General features: G+C 36.8%; 1 protein-coding gene across 3 annotated transcripts in view; it reads right to left on the reverse strand.

The window, feature by feature from the left end:
- LOC109426855 (F-box/LRR-repeat protein 6) overlaps positions 1–24,657 on the reverse strand; it is a 74,271-nt gene extending 49,614 nt beyond the window's left edge. Inside the window, exons 1-2 of one of the 3 annotated variants that reach the window (XM_029876656.2) lie at positions 24,542–24,657; positions 3,450–4,736 (exon numbers count right to left, since the gene is read on the reverse strand). In XM_029876656.2, coding sequence (XP_029732516.1) covers positions 3,450–4,037 — 588 coding nt within the window. In that variant the 5' untranslated portion in view covers positions 4,038–4,736; positions 24,542–24,657. Of the gene's footprint in view, positions 1–3,449; positions 5,178–24,480 lie in introns of all 3 variants that reach the window. The other 2 variants (XM_029876654.2, XM_029876652.2) reach the window with 2 other exon arrangements.
- Positions 24,658–25,437: the final 780 nt, after the last annotated feature.

The raw sequence follows: 25,437 nt of genomic DNA on the forward strand, positions 1-25,437 counted from the left end.
ATCTGGGGAAGAATTCCAGAGGAAATCTATTTAAAAGTTTCTAAGTAGTCCTTAAAGATATTTTCAGGAATCTCTATAAGAATTTCCGAAAGAAACACCGGAAAATTCATTAATGATTTTCCTGAAGAAACCCCCTAAAAGGATTTTGAAGGAATATATGGAAAATTTTTCTTAAAGAAAATGACGAAATTTAATTCTGAAAGATTTTTTGAAAGAATATCTGTAGAAATTTCTTAATGAAATCATGAAGGATTATCTAATAAAATCCTTGGATATCGGGAGGAATCCTTCAACTTTTTTCTGAATATATTCCTAGATAACTTCCTGAAAGCCTCTCTGAAGAAATTTCTGAAGGAATCAGAAAACTTTGAGAGGAATCCTCAGAAGAGTTTTTGATTTTTTTTTAAGAATCCCAGAAGTAGTTTCTATGAGATTTTCTGGAGGAATCTTGTAGAAATTTTCAAGAAAGAATTTCTGAAAAAAATTTGAAAGATTTTCCAAAAGAAATCCGGCAAGAAATTTGGAAGAAATACTTGGTGAAATGTATGAAAAAATTAATGGAATATTGAATTTGCTTTGAGGAAATAAAAATAAAAAAAACTCACTGGTATTTTATAGGGTGATTAAAACTGGATTGTTTTCTGCTAGATATTATTTTTCTTTTTCTTTATTGTGGCTTGGTCTGTCTCCCTTCAACTTAGTGTTCTTAGAACACTTCCACAGTTATTAATTGAAGGGCTTTCTTTGCCTGCCATTGCATGAATTTGTACATTATGTGGCATGTACTATGATGCACTATGCCCAGGGAGTCGAGAAAAGTTTTCCGACCGGAACGGGAATCAAACCCGCCGTCTCCGGATTGGCGATCCATAGCCTTAACCACTAGGCTAACTGGAGACTCCATTCTGCTAGATATACTCGACTTAAAACCCAAATAAAAATTTTGAAAAATAAGAACAATTGTATGAACTAAAAAAGCATCATCTGAATATTTTCCAGTTAAAGTATTTTTATCAACACTGTAAAATATTTCAATGACCGCGAAGAAAATGCTAGGACCAGTCTTGTTAGAGATCACAGTCATTGACACCTTTTCGTCGATATTCGGCTGCCTTTGTCTCCGACATTCGCAACACAAGCAATCAAACTACCGTACAAAACAATAATGTCAATCAAATGCGCTTGACCACGATCGCGTCTTTGGGAGACGGTTCGGCTTTTGTTATTCCTGTTTTTATCTATAATAAGAGCTGTGTTGGCCGTATGTGTGTCGTATTCAATTCAACAATCAGGAATCTATAAAAATGGAATTGTGTTTGTATGTCACGAATAGGCTCGGGAACGGGCCAACGGATCTACACTATTCTTTCAGTGTTTCATTCCTGCAGGGCTCCGATGTGTTCGTACGAAAATAGTAGTTTACGCAACAAGGTGCAGAATGACGAGTTCTGCACCGAGTTGCGTACAATGTTTTTTGCAAGTTCATAAATTTCCGCTTGAGGACAGTTTTTAACAAAACTTTTTCATCAAACTGCACACTGATGATCATAGCCATGTTAAGAAAATCTGATCATAGTAGGTTACACTGTGCAATTGTCACAATTTTTCAAAACTGCGTTCAGAAAGCATCAAGAAGTTGATTAAAACTGAAAACAGTGCTGTAATGGTTCATTACGCAACGCAAATCAGTGCTGTAATGAACCATTACAGCACTGTTAATTTGGTGTGGGAAAGTAGGCCTTTTCCTGACAGATTTGCGTGAGATAAAACAGCCTATTACCATAGAAGGAACTATTACGATGAAAAATTGCAAAAAATAATTGGAAAAATCAATCGGGAACGCACCGAAAACTAGAAAGTTTGAAATTCCATTTTGCGGGGCATTTTTATACAGAGCTACATGTCTAATAACACAGTAGGCAGGCAGAACGACGTTTGCCGGGACAGCTAGTTGACCGATATGAACATTCATAATCGGAATTGGCTGAAGTCTAAGCGAAAAGCTAGAATTAGACAAATTTCATCGTGTCAGATGACATTGATTTGCCCCTTTTTTATATTTATTGATCTTCGTCCTACCGCTTGTATTGTGTGTGAGAGGTAACGGTAGCGCATGAATGTAACAAAGCAAGCTGACACCCGACTGCGGCACCGAAATGAAGGTAGTGAAAAGTGTAGAATGTTTACAAGACTGGCTAGGACTAACCTCAAGACATCCCCCCATGAAAATGTTTACGAATTTTCAAATTCAAACTTTCACTAGAATTTCGAGTGCATATTGATTTTGCTTTGCTTACTCTCAAAATGAAACAGTAGATAAATTCCCCGGAAGCATGGTTATATTGAAAATAATCTGAAGAAATCTAATAACTAACTCCTAGATCTTTCAGCCAAGTTCGGCATAAAGCAGTTGAAAGCTAATAGAAAATAGATTATATATTACCCCATTCATCTTACAATTTGGTCAACTCAATTTCCAGCGACACTGCCGTAAGTTTATATTCATTTTTTAGAAAATTTGGCAACTTTGGGTTATGTTTATATACCAATAAGTTTGTAAAAGTTTCACCTAAATCATGTTCAAAGTTACTTTGACTTAATATCTTTTAAATGAGACCTAGAGTTTTGAAATTGGATGCAAATTGGCGGAGATATATTTTTGAGGGGGTTACCCCAAACTTTTGATCGGGAGTGTACATGAGACAAACTTAGAGGTGTCAGATTCATACATTCGTAGTTTTGCGACTTTTGTACTGTTGTTAAACAAATAAATAAATTTAATCTTACTACAGTTTTTCGACACCCTTAATACAAAACATTTGAATTCTTACCAAGTTCATTAGACATTTGTAAACTAACATTAGAAAAAAGGATAACAACCATTGCGAATTCCTGCTTCTCTAGTTCCTGCTGAGCGTATTTTCCATTACAGTCAGGTCTTTTTTTACGCAGTTTTCATTTACGCGGTCGTGTAAATGAAAACTCCATACAAAAAAATTCATCGCCTTATTTTTGCATGATTCGTCGACAAATGGTGAAACATTTTTACGCGGTTTTTTGAATTTTGAATTGAGTTTTTTTTACGCGGTACGTATCCCCCGCGTAAAAAAACCTGACTGTATTCATGTTTTCTCTGACCAGTAACAGGTAGTAACAGACTCCCGGTTTGCATAAGTGAATTGAAATACGCCTAGGAAAGACGGAAGTAGCTGAGGCGTGAAATGATTATTCCGCCCTCCTCATATGTTGGTCTAGATTGGTCAAATTAAAAATTTATGATATCGTGATATCAGACACAGTCCGGTGAAAAACCAAATTCCGCTATGTGAACTTTGGTCGATCATTTGTATGCAACATATTGATAGGACAAAACTCTTCGGCTTTAATAGTTCCAGTAACTTTTATCAAAATAACGCAATGTATTCTGACGTAACACACTGTATTCTTACCTCACTTTGATACATGGCCACCTTCGCGGTCCGTTTGGACCGCCCACGGGAAGACTTGTTCATCTTCCGATCCAGATCTCGCATGGTCGTCGGTTTCCCGGAGGATTTGAGCGCCAAACTACCATTGGAAATGGGCGCAATGTGCACCTTGGGTATCGGAGCCACCGCAATGGCTGCGGCGGTTTCCGGTTGCAGCTCGGCTGAGGGAGATTCGTTCTGTTCCGGTGGTGTACTGCTGGAGTCGGTATTGTCCCGCTCCGGTTCCGGTTGGGAATCGTTTGTGTTATCGTTGCAGGTGCTATCCGAGCTTGCATTGCTATGCTGAAGCTCTCGGGCTATGTTTTCTATGGTTTCTTCGGGAGCATCTCCCCCTCCGCCTTCCGGCGGAGGAGAAACTAGACTACTGCTGTCCTGTGATGACTGGGATTGCTCTTCGAGGAGATTGCTTGGGTGAAGGTCGACGTCTTCATCGTCATCGTTATTGTTGTTATGGTGGTGATCAACGGAGCGTTCCTCGTCCGGTGATGTTGGGATTAGAGATCCACTTCGGAGCTCCGGAGCGATGCTGGGTTCGGTAAGAGTTTCCATGATTTGATTCGATAGTGTTTACACTGATACTCAAATTGTAACGGTTTAGTTATGCACTTCGACAGTTACTATGCGCACTTGGTAGGGTACATGGGACCCATTTTTTAGCGAAGACGGTGGATAATGGAGAAATTCTGCTACGAAGCTGATGGTCACTGGAGATGGTGATGGATGCAAAAAAAACTATCTTCTCATTGATTTAGCAGCGAGAGAAGGTCCGATGTGTTGGTTGATGACCAAAAACTGCCTAAGCCTACATTTTTTCAAATATTTTGTTTGTACATACAGCACCCTTGCATTTGTATGGGCTGTGTTTACATTAACAACAAACACACACGCACGTGATTCGAATTCCACTTTAATCACTCCAGTACTTCTTCGGCTTTCGTTGGTGTGGGTGTCCACCTTTGATCATTAATAACTTTTTCTTCGATGAAAATCTCTGCTGAATATGTCAAATTGCTCACGAAGTCATCCAAGACTTTGATTTTCATTTGTCCGATTGATAATTTTTTTTCGCCATTCGCAAGTAACCATTTTCAACGGTGTAGAACGATCCAAACACTTGTTTTTCACAGTTTTTACGCGTCGGAGTTGACAACAGAACGATCCCTGTTTATAATCGCCAGTGATGAAGATTTCTACTTTTCCAATGCACTTCACAGGCTGTCACAAACACACGTATTGCCGTAGTTTTATCTGTAGGATTGAAGTCACACATACATTAAGAATTTTTCGACTCATGTCATAAATTGTAAACAAGACGGTTTATTCACGACTTTTCTCGTAGTTTTTGCACATGATAACAACTCAAAAAGATAGTTTTCAGTTTCAAACTTCTGATTCTCACATCAACGGCGTTTTTGGAAACTAAAACTATGAACATCAGCGCAAATTACGTAGACGCGAAAATTAACGTCCTATCAGTTAGCAGCACACATGCAAAATGATCATCCATGGTGTGCTGAGAGTGAATACACACACTCTCCAACACCACTTTAATTGACAACGTTGCACGCAAAAGCGACTTATGTGAGATTTCGCACTAGCGTTCTTCGTATGAAAAAGATTTTTGGAAATCACTCTATTTCATCTCTTTCGGTCCACATAGTTTACACTTCCTGTTCAGCTTGCGTCTAACTATTCCCCCAAAAATGGTTCACGATAATTATACAGTCAGGTCACGATAATTAGCGTCACACTCTGGCAGCAGGCATCACGTACAAGATCTCACTTTTCTTTACTAGTTTTAACTTGAGCACAGCAGTTGGGCAGTTGGGCGAATGGTCCATGGTATAGCAAAATATAAAATTTTAAAACGGAATTACTTGAGAAATTTTCATAAGATCTATAGATCTAACTTATGAAGAAGCCTTAACGATTAGAATGAACTACATAAGGTCTCTCTATGATGCAGAATCGATTCACAGATTGGTTTTAAAAGATACAGTTAGAGGGTCTTGCCCGGGATTTCCCGGGACAAAAATCCCGGGATATCCCGGGAACTGAAAAATCCCGAATCCCGGGATATTTTCCCGAAATTCCCGGGATTTCCCGAAATTCAAAAAAATGGCAATAATGTGCTATACTAAAACATCACTTTTCACTTTAAATCTACTCTATCAATGTTAACTTTTTCCATCCAATTCTAAGCGTTCTGTCATAATGTTTATTTTATTTCTATCTTAATCAAGCGTTTGATGGAAGTCCTACTAATTATACCAAGGATTTTTGGCGGAATTGATGTCATTTATTTTTCTTTTATTTGGCGCTACATTTAAATTATAATAAAACTGAATCAACAGATAAAATATCTGAATGTGGAATTAAATGATTTATTTTAAGCTATCACTAGATTGTTCTGGTAGTAATCCTGAAATGGATAACCGCCCATGTTCAACATTTTTCGTTCTGATATTGTATGCATTTTTTTACGACACATATGAAATATGTAGGTAAACTTCCGAAAAGTTTTCTTTAAAAAAGATCTAATATTCATGTTCTTAGATGTTTCTGGAGTTATCTCTTACGAGTATTGTATTGTTATATAATACTAAACTGCGTCCAGAGCAATTGCTTGACACATTTCCGATTAAATTGTGAGGAAAATTCGTAGAATTATTTTTTGACGATTTCGTAAAGCTATTTTCGATTAAATTCGTTGAGACATTTTCTTCTTAAGTCTCGGCGAAATTTCCTGCAGGGCTCATTTGAATATTCTGAGCAAGAATCACTAGAGATAATTCAAGTGATAATTTTGACAAAGTTTCTAAGAGAATTTTGGGATTTATTCACGAGAAAAAATAACACACCGTTTTCAGATTTTCACAACCTATCAAGGAGGCCAGAACTTTTTTAGGCTAGTTTTCAGAACCTTTGAGAATCGTGCAAATATCGAAAAAAGAAGTAAAAGAAATCGAGCGATAAAATCGAAGGATATAATGTAATAACACAGAATAGGAATAAAAAAAAAATATAAAAATTGTTGCAAAAACCCCAAAAAAGCATCTAGAGAAATTGATAAAGGTTGTAATCTTGCCAAATAAATCGAAAAAAAAATATATCAAAGGAGTTTCGGGATATGTTAAAATGGAAATCATGAAGAAAGTTTTGAAAGAATTTTATAAGACTATTCAAAAGGGTTTTTTTATGAAGATATTCATAACAATTTCACAAGAAGTTTGTTGAGAGGGTCTGCCCTTGATTTGATTTTTTCCACATGTTTTTCAATATGAGGGGTTTAGAAGCAAAAAGGTGTAAGTGACAAAAACCCACTTTAAGTAAAAAAGATTTAAAGTTTTTCACCAATTTTTCATCCAAAACAAAATGTTTGGAGTTTCAAAAGCGACTCGATTTTCGCCGATTTATAGTATTGTTTCTAATCATCTTAAAAATAATTTTAAAAATGTTCCTAAAAACTTGAAACTTGAAGAATTTTTTGATATGTTCAGCTCAAAATCAACAAAATGGTGACTTACACCCCTTTTGTTTCTGGGCCCTTCATATATTTCACAAAAAAACCTGATCGGAGTTCCAAAATTTTAACATGAATTTATTTCTAAAAATAATTGAATTGCTTCACAGATTTTTTTGAAACCTTAAGAAATTGCCGTTTGAAATTTTCGAATCACCATTACAACCTTTCTCCATCCAAACTCTATCATAAAAATCTAAAATTTGTTCCCAAAAATAACATATGAACAGAACATTCGTAGTGAGGATCCGATTTTGTCAGCCCGTAATCTTGCCCGTAATAGCGTTTTGGACTGCCATAAACATTTTTTAATGCAATACTTCTTTCTGAGCCCATTAAACATACAGGGGGTGGCTGAAGTGTTTGAGATAAGGAACTTTTTTTTCTCTCGAAAAAAATGTTCAACAAGCTGTAACATTCCGTCGAGTCCATCAAAAAATCTCAAAATTTGACTGTTTGCTAACCTATTATATGTGCAGAATACATTTCGCTTTTAGCATTAGCAGCGAGTAAAGGGTGCCAGAGATAGGTTGAAGGAAGGGATTGACGGTAGAGTTTGCTGTTCAAAATAAGAGTGGAAGTTGAGGACAGATCTTACAAGATTCCTGTAATTTCTGTAGAAACCTCTGGAGGACCCAACTAACAATCGCGTGCCACAAACGAGCATGCATGTTGAATTGTTGCTTTATAATAGTAATGATAGCTGAACTAAAATTATGCTGAACACATCACTGTGCAAATGATTTTTCAACCTTTCGTTGGGTATTGTACCATTTGGGCAGGTGTACCTATTTTGGGCACTTGCCGCTATAACTAAGTCAATTTCAAACCAATTGATTTGAATTTGTGTACAGCGTTAGATACTGTATGTGCCTAACTCTGGACAAAATTTTAAATCAATCGGTTTGAAATTGACTTAGTTATAGCGGCAAGTGCCCAAAATAGGTACACCTGCCCAAGTGGTACAAGACCCTATCGGTATTAACAATGATATTTTAAACCACTTTTCAAGAGTTTAATAAAATTTCTATTCGACTTGCAGTAATTCCTTTACAAAATGATTTAACAGGACCTTTTTCTGCATCTTGTTAAGTTAATATACATATTAGCACTTGTATCTGTTTAATGTGTTTTTCACAAGTCGAAAAAGCGCTTTTGTTTCATTATACTTCGACTCAGAGTACAGCAAGAAAAATACGTGTTTTTCACCGAACAGCAGCTGAACTAATATGTTGTTCAGTTGTTAACCATAATGTTCTGTGGTTCTGTGCGAATTCACCACCGCTGAATGTCCCTATTGCAATATCTGATATAAAAAATCCCTAGAGGCATATCTAGGTAAATGATGTCCTGGAAAAAAGCTGGTGTTGAAATAAGTCCATATTATAAATCTACACACCCAACTGAGACGAAACCCTATTTTTCGTTAATATCGATGGCCAGGAATCTATTTAAAATCAATTTGAAGTTTGTATTGTAGCGATTTGTTGAAAAATAATTGTTGCTTTACAATTGTTTCTAGAAATCTAATAAAAGTTTTAAAAAATCTGAAAAAATCATAGAACCTCAGAAAAAGGTGTTCTTTTGTATAAAATTTATAAATCAATCAATATTTTAAAATATTAAAACCCGAAGAAGTCCTCAAGAAGTCTCTGTCAGGATTTCGGATTAAATTCCAGGGGGAATCCACGAAGGAATTCCTGAAAAAAAGTTCTAGAGAAGTACCTCGAGAAACTCTAGAAGTAACCACAAGACAATTTTTTTAAAGATCTTTCTACAGGAACTGATAAATTGTTTGAATTCTTTTCTGGAAAAATAACAGAAGGCATCCATAGATTTTATTTAAAGACATCCCTAGAGGGATCACCGAAGAAATCCATGGATGAATCCTCGGTAGAATTTCTGGAGGAATCCTAGCAGCAACTCATGTACAAAATCGCAAGAGGAAATTCTGAAAGAATCCCAAGGAAAGTGTCAAGATAAATTCTAAATTCCTGGATAACGGATACACGGAATAATTTTAGGAGGGGTTATTGTAGAAATGTCTACATAATTGTTTGGATATATTCCAAGAGGAGTGTCTGTAGAAATGTCTGGGAAAAAGAAAGAATATCTGGATAAATTTCTGTATGAATCCCAGCAGGAGCTTCTGAAAGAGTTCCATGAAAAACTTCTGAAAATACTACCTAATATTCGTAGAAACAAGAATAAATATGAGAATCGTAGAGGGTCAGAATTCCTAGAGGAAACACTATGTGACTGTTCGATTTGTTGTACAAATCAATGGAAAATTGATAAAACAAATTTACGGCTGGATTTTTCGGCAAAGTCCCAGCAGTCGCAAATGAAGATTCTCAGCAAATTCGTTTGCTGAGGCAACAACAGAATGGTTTGCCAATAGGCAACAACAGAAGGGCCAGATAAAAAATTCTTCATGACGTTCTGGCGGAGCATCTGTAATGATTTTGGAAACAATTTCTAGAAAAATCTCCGATCACTTCTGGCGAAATGCGAGTAAAATGATTGATGGTTGTTCTTGAGCTTTTCAACGGAATAGTATGACGAACTAGTGGTAGACTAAATCAGGAGGTCAGACAGGTTTTCAAGGCTGAAATCGTAAATTCTAGGAGAAATTTATGAGATTAAAGAAATTATAGTTCTGTCTGGTATTCGTCTAGCATTCGATAATTTCACCAGCGATTGCAATATGAAATTATCAGAGATTTTGTTTCAGGTGGCATTTTCAGGTATTTCAAGGAATTCTCCAGAAATCTTTGAAGATTTTCTTTTGTGACAATATTTTCATTGAAATTGTAGTGGAAGCAGAACTATATTTTGGAATTTTTTCCAAAAATCATACCACCATATTGCTACAAATGCTTTTGAAGACTTGTTATCAAAATTAGAATTTTTCCGTGCGTTGTTTTGTTTATTTCCGTGACTTTTTCCAGCGAAGGAAAAGCAACAGAAAAAGTTCAATTTCGTTAAAGCCAATTTAAATTGCATAACATCTTTCAATCAGTGATAGTGTAGTGACAAACATGTGCCAAAAGAACTGTTGATTGGATGGTGGGCAACGACAACCTAAGATGCTCCAAGAGTGAAGGCGGGGACTAGGTATGTACAGTGCGAGAAAAGTAGTGCAAATGCAGGTCAATGCGGATAGACACGTGGGTCACTGAAAGGTCTTCTTATATGTTCGTCTACGAGTTCGTTCTTTAAGACTGGAATACATAGCTTATATTTGAGTCGAAGTTTTCCTATAAGTCATTCTTTTTTCCATTAATCATCCTCTGAGTTAACTATGTAATTCGATGCTACAGTTCGTTTGTATAAGGGCCCATATAGCCGAGGCGGTAAACGCACGGGTATTCAGCATGACCATGCTGAGGGTGACGGGTTCGATTCCCGGTCGGTCCAGGATCTTTTCGTAAAGGAAATTTCCTTGACATCCTTGGGCATAGAGTATCTTCGTGCCTGCCACACGATATACACATGCAAAATGGTCATTGGCAGAGGAAGCTCTCAGTTAAAAACTGTGGAAGTGCTCATTGAACACTAAGCTGAGAAGCAGGCTTTGTCCCAGTGAGGACGTTACGCCAAGAAGAAGAAGAAGAAGTTCGTTTGTATCCCACGCTTCAGTCAAATGGATGACTCAAATGTTGCAATAATGGTTGAGCACGCTGTAATGCTACTTATGTACCTCGTCACTCACTTCATGCAACTACATTAGTGGTCTAATAACACTTAGCGCGATCGGCATTGTCAAAGTGTTACAGTACTTTTTCGATTATATCACGAATGAAAAAAATAATCGCGTGATATACTGGAGCGTGATAAAATTGAAACATATTTTTTGCGAGTGTTTTTATTGCTCAAAATACACCTAAATACAAAAAAGCAAATATAAAACGAACGAAACATCAAACCACGCAATGGAAATTGAAAATTTCAGGCAGTATTTTGAAAAATAAATTTAGCCAACCGTCATTAAAGATCAAGAAGTCATCGTAGACTGTATTTATGCTGCATTGTAGATCAGTGTCAAGATATCCCCTCAACGCCTCAACTAACTAGTGGAGACAAAATGGTGCCACATGAAATGGAACGCATGAAGTCTGAAATGGCACTCAAAAGTTTCCTCGAGTGAGCAAGCAATGAGTACACACTTTTTTTGGAATACCGTGTTCGGTAAATTGACGAAAATAGGGTAAAAAATATAATTTGGACATGCACTGCGATGTATGTCTTGTTCCGAAGAGCTAATAAAAGTAGATACTTCTCAATATCGATTATTGGAAATAATAAATAGACCCTATTCTGGTGACTTACGTTGAAAATACGCTTAACAATTAGGAATTTACTTCAAATTTATCGAAAATGTAAAATATTCCACTAAAACCCTCAAATGCACAGGTATGCAAGACGACATACACTTCACAGTCACATACAATATTCATCTCAATATCGTTGAATTGATAGTTGTAAGAAATTTAAAAGCCTTATTGCAATGAAAACTGTTCAATAAAGAAGCATTGGGCAGCCAATCTCTCAACATTCATCTAGAACGCCTAAAATAGGTGGTGTCCAAAATACATTACAAGTTTTCTACTATAAATATGTTTTGGTCATCTGACGAACTACATGGGAATGCTGTGCGATTGCATACTTGGAGGCGTATTATGTGGTTCTGGCGATATTTCCTCGATTCTAACAAAAACTGTAACAGTTATCAAAATAGATGCCTGTTAAGCGGAGAAATTTGATAATTTACAAGAAAATATTTGTTAATTTTTGCTACTTTCATGATAAATCAGTATTCATGGATAAACATGGAGTTAATTGCCCTGTCCAAATTATATATACCTGAGGGTGTCCAAAACATATATTCGGTGTCCGAAATGCAATTCTAACACGCGATTGGAAATTGTGAATTTCTTAGCTTAAAACGCGTTCGTTAAGTTTTTTATCACCAGGAACGCAAAGTACAATCATATTATAAGCGTAATAGTAACTTTGCAAACTAATCAATTCCTTTCTAAGGAAGCTAGGGGACGATTTTTCTATCGTTGTCCTCAGCCTGTCCAAAATACATGAATTACCCTAGAACAGCTTAATACAGCTATTCTGTATTGTTTACCTTTTGCACCTGGTTTTGACAGTTGGTGTATTGAGCCTCAGTAAAATCGATTACCGAAGCTACCGAAAAAAAAGTGCTGAACAGGCAAATCAGGATTGAGTGTGTAGCATTTTAAATCTTGAGTATTATTAAAGTTATGACATCCGTGCTATCGGTATTTGCATGGTAACAATTGATCATTGATCATTTCGTAACAGCCGTTTAAGTGATTTCAATGTTCTGTGATGAACATTTTTGGATTTTCTTATGCTAGGAATCTTCCTAAACTTTATATGAAGTTGCAAACGGAATTCCATTTAAAGCTTGAATTTTGTCAAACCAACTTTGATTAAAATGTGTTAAAATTGCAGTTTTACACAGGTTTTTGTTTGTTTGGTAAATATTTGAGATGTTTTAGAATCCGATTCTAGATAATCGAGCTCTGCATCCGGTCTGTAATTCCTTATCACCTTTGTCACTGAAACCAGTTAGGGTAGAAGCATCGGTTAATAATACGTATTGAAACCTTTCATAATGGCATATTGGTAGTTTTAATTGGTTAATTTGTCATTTTTTTCAGGAATGATTTCTCTTAGATTGACCAAAACTGGTGCGCGAACCCTACTAATGTGCAAAAGTAGCATACTTATGACAATTCATATGCCCTATCTAGTTTGGAATATGTATTTGGAAATATTTCTATCGATTATCATAGCGTGATAAAATCGAAAAAAATACCGTGCTAGAATCGAGAGTGATATAATGGAGCGTGATTAAATAGAACCGTGACAAAATCGAAAAACCACTGTACCACAATTAATGCTTAGTTTGCAAAACCCATTTATCTGGCTGATGGGGCATGGGAGCCTAAGCTTCAACCTGTTAATGCAATTAGAGACTACCCAGACTTGGACGTGGGCGATCCTATATATGAATATGAAAAGAGTTATCCAAACTACTTACTCTGGAAAATTTTCAAAGCTCATTTTAATAATGATGAACTTGATAGCTACTAATCCGACCAATCAAAGAGAGTTCTATTTAACTTTATATTCAGGCTCGTTTTGCTAGAAAGCCTAAGATGCCACTATCAGGAGCAAAATGAAAAGATTACACGGTTTACGTAACGTAAAACAATACAACATAACAAAAGAAAACCATTAACGAACCATTTGATTTAATGTATTGTATAGCCAGTACTGAAATTACAGTTCAAAACAAAAAAAAACAATAAAGAGATATACTCATGGATATACTAGTTAACGGTGATTAAATCCAACAAGGAGTGTACGAATTTCAAATAACTCAACGTACATATGTACAGATGGGTAAATTATTGGTTAAATTGGGAAAAAATCCACAGCTCAGGTGAGAAATTCATAATTGACCACACGGATTGGTATTATGTACCGAAAAAAAAATTGCACTTTGAGTGAGAAGGAGTGTACATTTTATCGTTTGAAACCATACAATGTATGGTATATTTGAACCTTTGTATCGGGTTTAAGAACAATTTATTTACAATAAAAGGTATTGTTTTTCAAAAAAATTTCCCATATATATTTTTTGTATCCTACGATACTTAACAACCTAATGAATTGTGTACAAATCTCATTAAAAATTCACTAAACAGTTACATCATATTGTATTTTTATTTTTACAATGGTAGCTATTGTAAAAATATGGTTCTAAATAGTACTGTAACAATACAATGTTCGGTTTTCTATTGTATTTTTTATTCGGGTTGCGCAGTCTCAATTTTCTACCAAATCTGCTCAAATTTTTGGAGAAGGCATAGAATCTGGTTACGAATCGAAAAAGCGGTGTGGAGCAAAAAGGATTTTTTTGACAACGCTAGTGTCTACTACCTGGATAACCCGGAATTTTATTTAACAGTGAAAAACCTGGAATATTCTGGGATTTTTTAAGAACTCAAGGGAATTCAATTTCGATTGAAAAACGTCTAGAAATAATATGTGTATTTGAAAATGAACTATTATGGATGGGTAAAAGACATATAGAGTTTCTGGTAATGATGTAAATGCATACCTGGAATACATTTTTCGAGGGTGAAAGCAATTTCTGAATAAAACCTATCAGAAATCCTGAAAAAAATCTGTTGGATTGCAAGGTAGTTTTTGGAAATAATCTAAATTTGATCACCAAGTTGTATTTATCAAGAAAGTACTGATGATATCATTTTAATAGCATTTTCTGGTGCTTAAAAAATACTGAGAAAATGTTAGAGAATTTCTGGAAGTACATTTTTTGGTGCATTCCTGGAAAGAATATATCGTTTTTTTTAACTTGACGCATCTTGTCTGATGTAATATGTAATATGTAATTCGTTCCAAATTCTTGTGAAAATCTGGAAAAAAAATCTGCCGGATGCAGATATAGAGTTTTAAGACAATATTTGAGTATGTTCCTGTGTCCAAGATTTGCACAGCCTTATTTTAGAAGTTCTCAGCAGAATTAGTTAAGTAACTAGCGATAATTTTGAACATTTGGATTATTTCATGTAAAAATTAGATGATAATAGGCGTTAAAAATCGCAGCACAATTTTTATAACACTTTATGTCAAAGTTAATGTTGTAATTCATGTAAAAGAAACATTCTAGGAGTCATTCTATTGAGTTCAAAAGAAATTTTTTAGCAACATCATGATTTAGGAAGCTTTTTATTTTTCTTTTCAATAAATTTTCAAATCTGATTTTTTAAAGGATTTAGATATTATTCCAAGGTTTTATGGTTGAAATGTCACCAGATTGTTCTCTTAAAAGTCGTCCTAGAGTCTACATGTTGTAAATTCCCTGTGACTAACAAGAATTCCCTCTCCAGTTAGCCTAGTAGTTAAGGCTATGGATCACCAGTGTTGTTTTTTTTATTATTTTGTTTATATAGACTTTACCGGGGTCTCCAGTTAGCCTAGTGGTAAGGGCTATAGATCGCCAATCTGAAGACGGCGGGTTCGATTCCCGTTCCGGTCGGGAACATTTTCTCGACTCCCTGGGCATCATTTTACTTGCCTAACAATATACAAATTCATGCAATGGCAGGCAAAGAAGGCCCTTCAATTAATAACTGTGGAAGTGCTCAAAGAACACTAAGTTGAAGCGAAGCAGGCCAAGTCCCAGCGGGGACGTCGAGCCATTAAGAAGAAGAAGAAGAACAAGGATTCCCAAGGGATTCCCGACTTTTTCCCGGGTGGTTTCGAATTTCTGTACTTTTTTCGGTAGTCCAGAAATCCGCGACTGGGTGACCATCTTAAACTTGGCAATACAATTCGGTTTGGTGCGGAATGTTTTGTAACCTATGTTGCAATTCATTGATTTTGGAAAACCCCCCACGACGCAGAGAACAAAACTGTCGAAAATACATAATTTCTTTTATATTCCGACCTTTGTTTTTTTTTCTAAAATACCGATCAATTTTTTAACAAGGGAATGTCTAAGGATCCTTCAAAAAATTTTGCAGAAATAGATATTTTTTCAGTATTTAATTTTGAAGTAGTTTAAGAGGAAATTGTACACATTGTTGCTGCGATATTTTTTTATTGTTTATTTTTTACTTGACAGTTCAAAGTGTTTTTCTATTGAGTTCCCTATCTTGGAAATTATTCTTCAATGTTTGTTCTTAACTTTCATCGTTTATGATGCAGCAGATATAGAAGAGAATTGCAGGTGCATAGCCGTTGAGAAATTCTAGATGAATCTGCAGAAATTCTAGAAGCAACCATAAGATAATTTTCTTAAGCAATACAAAGGAGGATCTTCCTACAGGATATCTTGTAGGAAATCCAGGAAAAATCCCCTGATAAATTCCTGAAAAAAATGTTTGAATAATTTCTGGAAAAATAACTTTTTCTAATATTATTATTTGTATTTTTTACTTCACAGTTCCAGGTGTTTTTCTCTTGAGTTTCCTATTTTCAAAAGTATCCTTCAATATTTGTTCTTAATTTTCATCGTTCAGGATGCTCCAGGTATAGAAGAGATTTTGAAAAATGTCTTGATCTCATTGAAAGATTCTTCAAGAGGAAGCCTTTTAACTAGTTATCGTTGTTATCTCTGAGCATATTTTCAAATTATTCTATCTTAAAAATTGTTGCATGGATCGTTCTAGCAATTCTTTGAAATTCGCTCTTATCAATCCCAACAGCTTTTTCAATAAACTAATGCATCTTCTTGTTTTTTTGAAAACACTTCTCAAAAATTTTAGAATAAAACTATGGTTAGTCTTTGTTGGAAAACTACGGAGAAGTTTTTAGAACTATTCACGGCAAGTAAAAGAAAAATAATTCAGTGGAAAAATCTAAGAACATTTCTGGAAAACCTTACATTTTCAGGAAGTATTTCTGAAAATAAATTTCTGTTGATAATGTGTTGAAAAAACAACACGAAACTGTAAAAAAATCTCATGTAATTTGAAGATTAGTTTCCTAAATAAAATCTGAAATGTATTTATGCTTAGAACTACGCTGGCTGGTCTAAGTGAAATTTTTAAAATAAATTGAGGAAGGTACTCATGTAAAATCAAAAAAAGAAATAGATGAGTGTATGGCGGATGGAATCCAAATTGTTTAAAAATTACCAAAATTTTTACAAAAGTTTTCACTGCTCATTATTCAAACGATACTGTAACGGAAGTTTGTTTAAAATAGTTCTGCAGATGCTTTAAAAAATACTGACACGATTGACCCATGGATTACCGTAACGAATACCTGAACATTCGTTCAATTGCTGGAGATATTCCTAGAGTAATTATTTGAAGAATCCTTGAAGGAATTCTTTATGCGATCCTAGATAAACCTCTGGAGGAACATTTTTGTGGAAATAAACAGCAATGCACATAGGTAAGCTGGAAGAATTACTGCAGAAATTTTTGAAGTAATCCTCGAAGAAACCATTGAAAGCTACCTCGGAAGAATCTTCCAAAGATCTCATATATGATTTCATAGAGGAATTTCTGGAGAAACATCTAAAAAACCTTGAGCAATCTTTCTTTAGAAATACCTTAAAGTATATCCCTTTCGGGACGGAGCGCAAAAAAGTGAAATCTCCATACAAATTGCTCAACTTTGGCTCTCCAGAACTCTTAGAATTTCCAAAAAAGCAACAATTATTTCTCCTCATTTCAAAGAACTACTCTTTATCCTTCAATTTCTTGCTTTGCCTACCTAGATAAATCGGAAACAAAAAATATGCGACAGATAAAACTTTTTCATGTTTTACGGTTTTTGCCCACTTTTTGTTTACCTTGTTGTGGTAAATTTCATAGGCAACGTAAACAAAAGTTTGTTTGCACACATACAAGTATAAGCAATAGCTGAATTATTGAAACAGTTTATATCACATAAAACAAAGTCTAAACAGATGAAAAAAATATGCAAAACTGTAACCGCTGAACAGCACGATTGTGCTGGTTCGTTACGAAATGGATATCCAAAGAAGTTTGCAGATGGATACCCGGATAGGTTGGAGGAGGAATTCCCGTAGAAATTCTTATAGACATCCTTGACAGAAGTCATAGTAATCGCCATGAAAAACAAATCGTTTAGAAAACTTAGGACAACATCCTGAGGAATTTCAGGGAAGTATTTTCGAAGGACTGACTAGAGGCGATCCTGGAGCAATTCTTATAGTTTTTGTTTGTGACATTATTGAGATAATCTTTAGAAGTTTTCCAGTAATAAATGCTTTATAAACAATTTGTAGAAGGCTTTTTAAAAATTAACACGAAATAATCCATGGAATAGTAATCTGCCGGCTGTTCGGGCTCTAAAGAAGTTGATCATCAATATTAATTTCTATTCCCGATCAGCCTAGATAGCCGTGTAGTGGCGGTAGCAGTTACCTCAACTGGCTAAGAATATCACTACGGATTGCCTAATCCGGTGGTAAAAGTCCACCAAACAAGCGACCCCTAATTCATGGTGTTAAGCGTACCGTGCCTAGGAATGAATGGTTAGGGGGGTCTAATAAAAACTTAACCGTGAACGGAGCCTGTGGAGTACCAGGGCACCCTCCACAGTATGTTGCCCTTACTGTGTTAAACGGAGCAATGACGCAGTGGACCTTATTTGTCTCCGGGATAATCGGCCACTTTTCTTACGTCTCAATTCCGAGGTTTAATAAAAGTGGGTAAATGAAATTATTTTATGGCGGGAATTAAGTTCATACAGGTAAACCTTCATCACGCAAAAGGTGCTTCTGCTGTGTTGAGTCGAAGGTTTAAAAAAGAAGGACTGGAAGTGGCGCTTATTCAAGAGCCGTGGTCCAACAAACGAAAGATTCTTGGTGTTCTGACACAAAATAGTAAACTATTTTATGATGAGCAACAAGATTCTCCCAGAACCGCTGTCTTAGTACGCAAAACGTTAAAATGCTATCCTATTACAGAGTTTATCAGAAAGGACATTGTTGCGGTCATGGTAGAGGTACCAACCACTAGAGGTAAAACTGAGATCGCTGTGGCTTCAGCTTACTTTCCTGGTGATGTTCCTGAGGTACCTCCTCCTGAGATCGCATCATTTGTTCAATTCTGTAAAGAAAACAACAAATCGTTTATCATTGGCTGTGACGCCAATGCACATCACACGGTTTGGGGTAGTACGGATATTAACAGTCGAGGTGAGTCACTATTAGAGTATCTGTCTTCTAACAATATAGACATTTGCAATAATGGTGATAAACCTACTTTCTCAAATGTAATCAGACAAGAGGTCTTGGATCTAACACTGTGCAATGCTGCAATCTTTGACAAGATCACAAACTGGCACGTGTCAGATGAGATTTCTCTATCTGATCATAAACACATAATCTTCAATTGGAGTGGTGGAGATTACTCTAGAACCGCATTTAGAAATCCCAGGAGGACAAACTGGGATCAATATGTAGAATTGTTGAATACGCATTCATTTACAATGGGAGAACCTATTGATTCAACCCAAAAGTTGGAATCATTTTCTCAAAGGGTAAATGAAAGTATCATCAATTCCTTTAACGGAAGTTGTTCCACCATACAATCGTCTTCTACTAGAGACGTGCCATGGTGGAACTTTAAACTGGATCGCCTTAGAAAATTTTCTCGTAAAATGTTCAATAGAGCGAAACAAACGGGAGATTGGACTCAGTACAGGAAAGCCCTGACTGAGTACAACAACGAAATACGAAAATCTAAAAGAAAGTCTTGGATGCTGACATGTGAAAACATAAACAGCACTCCTGTAGTTGCAAGACTACAGAAAACGCTCGCAAAAGATCATTCAAATGAATTGGGAAACCTGAAGCGCGACGATGGAGCTTTTACCAAAACTCCTCGTGAAACTTTGGATTTGATGATGGAAACCCATTTTCCGGGTTCGGTTCTAAGTGTGGATTCCAATGATACTATATCTCTGGAAGGTGAAGGATGTCCTAGTATAAACTCTTCGGAGTCAACTAGGACAATAAACACCACCTCAGATTTAGCTGATGAAATCTTCACGAAGGCCAGAGTGGAAAATGCAATTAGATCTTTTCAGCCTTTTAAATCTGCAGGAGTTGATGGAATATTTCCAGCACTGATTCAAAATGGAGAAGCGGTGTTGGTACCATCACTAATTGAGATGTTCAAGGCTAGCTTAAGATTGAATTACGTTCCATCAAAATGGAGACTTGTAAAAGTTATCTTTATACCAAAAAAGGGGAAGCGAGACAAGACGCATCCCAAAGCATACAGGCCAATTAGTCTTTCTTCAGTTTTGTTGAAGACTATGGAAAAGGTTTTGAAGGATTTTATCAATTCTTCTTACATAAAAGACCATCCCCTATCTGACTTCCAGTTTGCTTATCAATCTGGTAAGTCAACGGTTACAGCACTTCATTCGCTAGTAACAAAAGTGGAAAAAACGTTTTCAGCAAAAGAAATAGCTCTATGCGCCTTTTTAGACATAGAAGGAGCATTTGATAATGCCTCCTATTCATCTATGAAGCGTGCCATGGAGAACAAAAACTTCGACCAATGTATCATACATTGGATTTATACTGTGCTTGCAAAAAGAGAAATCACCTCTGAGCTGGGAAGTTCTTCTATAACAGTAAGGGCAACGAAAGGTTGCCCTCAAGGAGGAGTCCTCTCACCACTATTGTGGTCCTTAGTTGTAGACGATCTTCTAAGAAGCTTGAAGGAAAAAGGTTTCGAAGTTGTGGGCTTTGCAGACGATATAGTCATAATAGTGAGAGGAAAGTATGACGAAACTGTTTCGGAGAGAATGCAAAGGGCCCTAAACTATACACATTCATGGTGTATTAAGGAGGGCCTTAGCATTAACCCGTCAAAAGCCGTAATTGTCCCTTTCACTAGGAGAAGGAAGATCAACCTAAAAGCTTTTCGGCTTGGAGGGATACAAATTCATCCTAGTGATCGAGTCAAATACTTAGGTTTGATACTGGATGCTAAACTGAACTGGAATGCTCAAATTGAGTCCGTGATCGGTAAGGCAACAAGTGCGTTCTGGTTATGCTCCAAAACTATTGGCAGGAAGTGGGGCTTGAAACCAAAAATGATAATGTGGATTTATACTGCCATAATCCGCCCAAAAGTGACGTATGCTTCGTTTGTCTGGTGGCCAAAAACGAAAGAGGCTACCACACAAACAAAGCTTGCGAAAATTCAACGTCTTGCGTCCATTGCTGTTACAGGAGCGATGCGAAGCACTCCATCAAAAGCTTTAGATGCGATTCTCAATCTGCTACCTTTGCACGAGTACGTGAAATTAGAAGCAGAAAAGGAATTGCTGAGACTTGAACGAGTTGAAATGTTTATGCCAGGTGATCTTGTAGGTCACCTGAGCATTTCACAATACTTCCAAAATAGGCCAGTAATGAAAATGATTAAAGACTGGATGAAACCTGTGGAGAACCATAATGTTCCTTACAAGTTGCACGAAACAACTCGTGCAGATTGGGAAGTCGGAGGTCCCACTGTTCGTCAAGGGTCAATCAAATTCTTCACAGATGGCTCAAAAGTTGGAATAAAAACGGGAGCGGGAATCTACGGCCCTGGAATACAAATTTCAGTGGCGATGGGACACTATCCTACGGTGTTTCAAGCAGAGATTCTTGCTATTTTGAAATGCGCAAATATCTGCCTTGAGAGAAAATACAGATACGCAAATATTTGTATTTTCTCAGATAGTCAAGCTGCACTAAAAGCATTGTGCGCTTACAAATGTACTTCAAAGCTTGTCTGGGAATGCATTCTTTCACTGCGCAGGCTGTGCCAAGGGAATTCAGTAAACTTATACTGGGTTCCAGGTCACTGTGGCATTGAAGGAAATGAAATGGCAGACGAGCTTGCTAAAAGTGGTTCCAATTTACAGTTTGCTGGTCCAGAACCATTCTGTGGTATATCAAACTGTACAATTAAAATTGACCTGAAACGCTGGGCTGAGCAGAGGGTGATATCCAATTGGATGGACGTCAAAAATTGCAATCAGTCAAAACGATTTATAACACCAAATGCTTCTAAAACCAAAAAGCTCTTAGAGCTCAACAAGAGAGCTCTATGTACATACACTGGCCTAGTAACTGGACACTGCCCGAGCAGGTATCACTTGAAAAATATTGGCCATATTCAGAGTGATATCTGTCGTTTCTGTAATACGGAACGTGAAACCTCGGAACATCTGCTTTGCAGTTGTGGTGCTTTATACACGCGCAGGCAAAGATTTCTAAATAGTGGTTGCTTGCAACCCAGTGAGATCTGGTCTGCAAAACCTGGGAAGGTCTTGGAGTTTATTAATTCCATTGCACCTGACTGGGAGACGACGCGTCGTGGCAGTAGCTGATTACTTGACACATGGTAATTAGCTGGCTAGATGCGAATATCAAAACGGGACATGCCACAAAAGTTCAGCCTATTGGACGAAGTGGCTTAGTTTCCCCAACAGGGGAGGAAAAAAAAAAAAAAAATCTCCGCACAGATGAACAAAAAACGCGGATCACATCTCATGTTAATTTCATTTTTGTCCTTCAAACTTACAATCATGAGGATTTACATCACATATCATATAATTTGCATCTCATAGCATGTAATGTTCTTTTGGGTGAAGAATTAGCATTAAGATAACATTAATTAGAATAAAAAGGAAAAATAAAGTTGACTGTCAACTTTTAACAGCTTTGAAAAATGTCACGAAGAATTGTAATATTTGTGTAAAAATTGATTAAATAATTTGAAAACGTTTTTGTAGAACAATTTCTGAAGAAACCCATAGATACATTACTGGAGAAATTCCTGAATGGGTCTCGGGAGCATTTCCTGAAGGATTCGCTGCAGAATCCATCGCAGGAATATCCAAAGACATTTATTCTTAGAAGAATTCTCGGATGAAGTGCTGAAGAAATTTCCAGAGATGCCTTGTCCTTCGAAAAATTACAGAAGAAGTGTAGGGGGTTAAGTGACAAAACCCCACTTGAATGAGGTTTAAAGTTGTTCACCAATTTTTCATCCCACACAAAATATATGGAGGTTCAAAATCGACCCATATTCTCCGATTTATTGTAATATTTTTTATCATTGGAAAATAATCTTAAAAAAGTTCTGCAAAGCTTGAAACCAAAGAACTTTTTTATATGCTCAGCTCACAATCGCCAAAATGGTCACTTACACTTCCTTGCATCTGGGCCCCTCAATTCTGAAAGCCAAATTCCCATACAAAATCTTTGGAGCAGAGTTTAGGAGAATTTCTGGAGAAATCCCAGCAGTAGCTTCGGAGTGTATCTCACGGACAATTATTGAATGTTTCTTTGCAGATTGATTGAATGACAATACTGCCGAAGATATTTTTGGAAATTCCTCCTCTTCTTGGCATAACGTCCTCCTGGGACAAAGCCTGCTTCTCAGCTTAGTGTTCTATGAGCACTTCCACAGTTATTAACTGAGAGCTTCCTCTGCCAATGACCATTTTGCATGTGTATATCGTGTGGCAGGCACGAAGATACTCTATGCCCAAGGAAGTCAAGGAAATTTCCTTTACGAAAAGATCCTGGACCGAACGGGAATCGAACCCGTCACCCTCAGCATGGTCATGCTGAATACCCGTGCGTTTACCGCCTCGGCTATATGAGCCCTTTTTGGAAATTATTTACTACAATTTAAGAATTTGCTGAGGCGACGCGAACATATTGATTTGGAACTTTTTAAGCATCTTAAGCAACTACATTAGTCAAAACTACCGTTTCGTTCTGCACATCTTACGAATGGACTGTAAAAATTACAACAGAGCGCGAGTCTTTGAGACCACACAGATATTTTCATAGATTTGATCTGTCATGCAGTCTTGATCTTGGCCAACGACTTTTTATCTCAGTGCCAACGTTCCATCACTAAATTTGAATCTTCATCAGGGATGAAGAATGATTCCCAGCTGTCCTCCTAGAACATTCAGCTTGATTTTTTTTTCTATATTTTTGATGTTGGGAATTCGGTTTGATAATCTAGTACTTGCATCTATACACCTCCACTACACTAGGATATGTTTTCGTCCGCAATTCAATACAACACTTTTACTAACAATCTCACCATTAAACTTTGGCCGATACCGCAATCTTAAATTGATGTTTTTGTATCGTTTATATTTCCCAAAAGCAATCACACCGCAATCTCTCATGTATTCCGTTCGCAATATTGGTTTTATTGCGTTGAATACAATACCACCAGAAAACTAACGCTCACAAACTAACCGCAGAAGCAAAACACAACAATTTACACCTTCGGCTGTTATTTTCCTTCGGCAGTGATGCCCAAAGATGCTGCTGCTTCCACCCGAACGAGGGAGGGATGCAAATGTGAGCAATAAACACAACAACATCCAATCAGAAATGAGCGAATCGTGAGAGCGAGAAAATTCGCTCGAAAACACAGTGCAGTGTTCGTTCGCCACAAGCGCGAACGGGAGAATGCAAGACCGAAAGAGTATGCGTCAACAACGTACACGCAGAACTCGATGTACACAGCGCAACGAGTAACTTTCACGCAGCGACCGAAAAGACAAAAGAATTTTCACGCAGATTTGTGTAACACTGGATCAACACAAAAAATGTGCTGATCCGGTGCGGTCTTTTCGGTCGCTGCGTGAAAGTTACTCGTGCGCTGTGTTGTTTCATTTAAGGGTGTATAAATGCTACTGCTCTGCTCTCTGCCCTCTCTCTCCCCCGCTCACTCTCTGTGCTGCTTTCTGTGTGTTCAAGTATTTTTAGGTCAGAAACTGGAGTTCTTTCACCGATGCTTTTCTGCCAGCTCGACAATGGTTTCCGATTGGGAAAATTTCCCATTCACAACGGCTTTTGCCACAGCACTGCACCTTATTTCACCCATTGGTGTGATTTTTCACTGGTCTGCACTAGTTTTGACACTCGATTTACCGCAAAAAGCGTAGATTCGACCGAATTTTCCGAGCCCTCGGTACACTGCGTCCGATGCAAAACCGAACCGATGGCGATTTTCCTCTGTTTGATAGCTTCTCTCCGGTGGAGTGGTTTTCTTATTCTCACTTGGTTGAATTGGATTCTGGTTGTGTGGGTGCATTTGGGAGAGAAGGTAAATTGTGCTTGAATGGAGGAACGAAATTGACTACATGGTGGCTGTGAATGAACGAGGCAGTAAAATTGACTTGTAGCGATATTCGGTGGTGCAAGCTTTTGACGGTAGAGGCGCTATTTGAAATGACAGTTTAGTTGGACACGTGCTTTGAAACAAGAACTATCATTACTGGAATGCCTCTATCTACAACGGTAATGTGCATTTTATATTAAACATCAATTATTGACAGCATGGCTATTCTGCATCTATTTTTACACCGACAAGCATAAGTTTTTCAATATTAAAATGTTCAAGTCATGTAGATTTTATGTGTTGTTACAAAACTGCATAATACGGTCTCAACCATAAACCTGGTTAATACGTACACTCCCGATCAAAAGTTTGGGCATCCCCTCAAAAACATATATTTTTAGGCCCATATCTCCGCCAATTTGCCGTCCAATTTCAAAACCCTAGGTCTCACTCAAAAGCTTATAAGTCTAAGAAACTTTGAACATGGTTTAAATGAAACTTTTACAAAATGTTTGTATGTAAACTCAAACTAAAGTTGCTAAATTTTCTAAACATTGAATATAAACTTACGGCAGTGTCGCTGGAAATTGGATCGATCCAATTTAAAAATGAGAGCTGTAATATAACCTATTTTCTATTAGCTTTCAACTGTTTTTTACCGAACTTAAGTAAAAAATCAATATTGAGTAAATTTATTCATTGAAGG

Source organism: Aedes albopictus, chromosome 2 (assembly GCF_035046485.1).
Source record: "Aedes albopictus strain Foshan chromosome 2, AalbF5, whole genome shotgun sequence".
NCBI classification, from domain to species: Eukaryota; Metazoa; Arthropoda; class Insecta; order Diptera; family Culicidae; genus Aedes; species Aedes albopictus.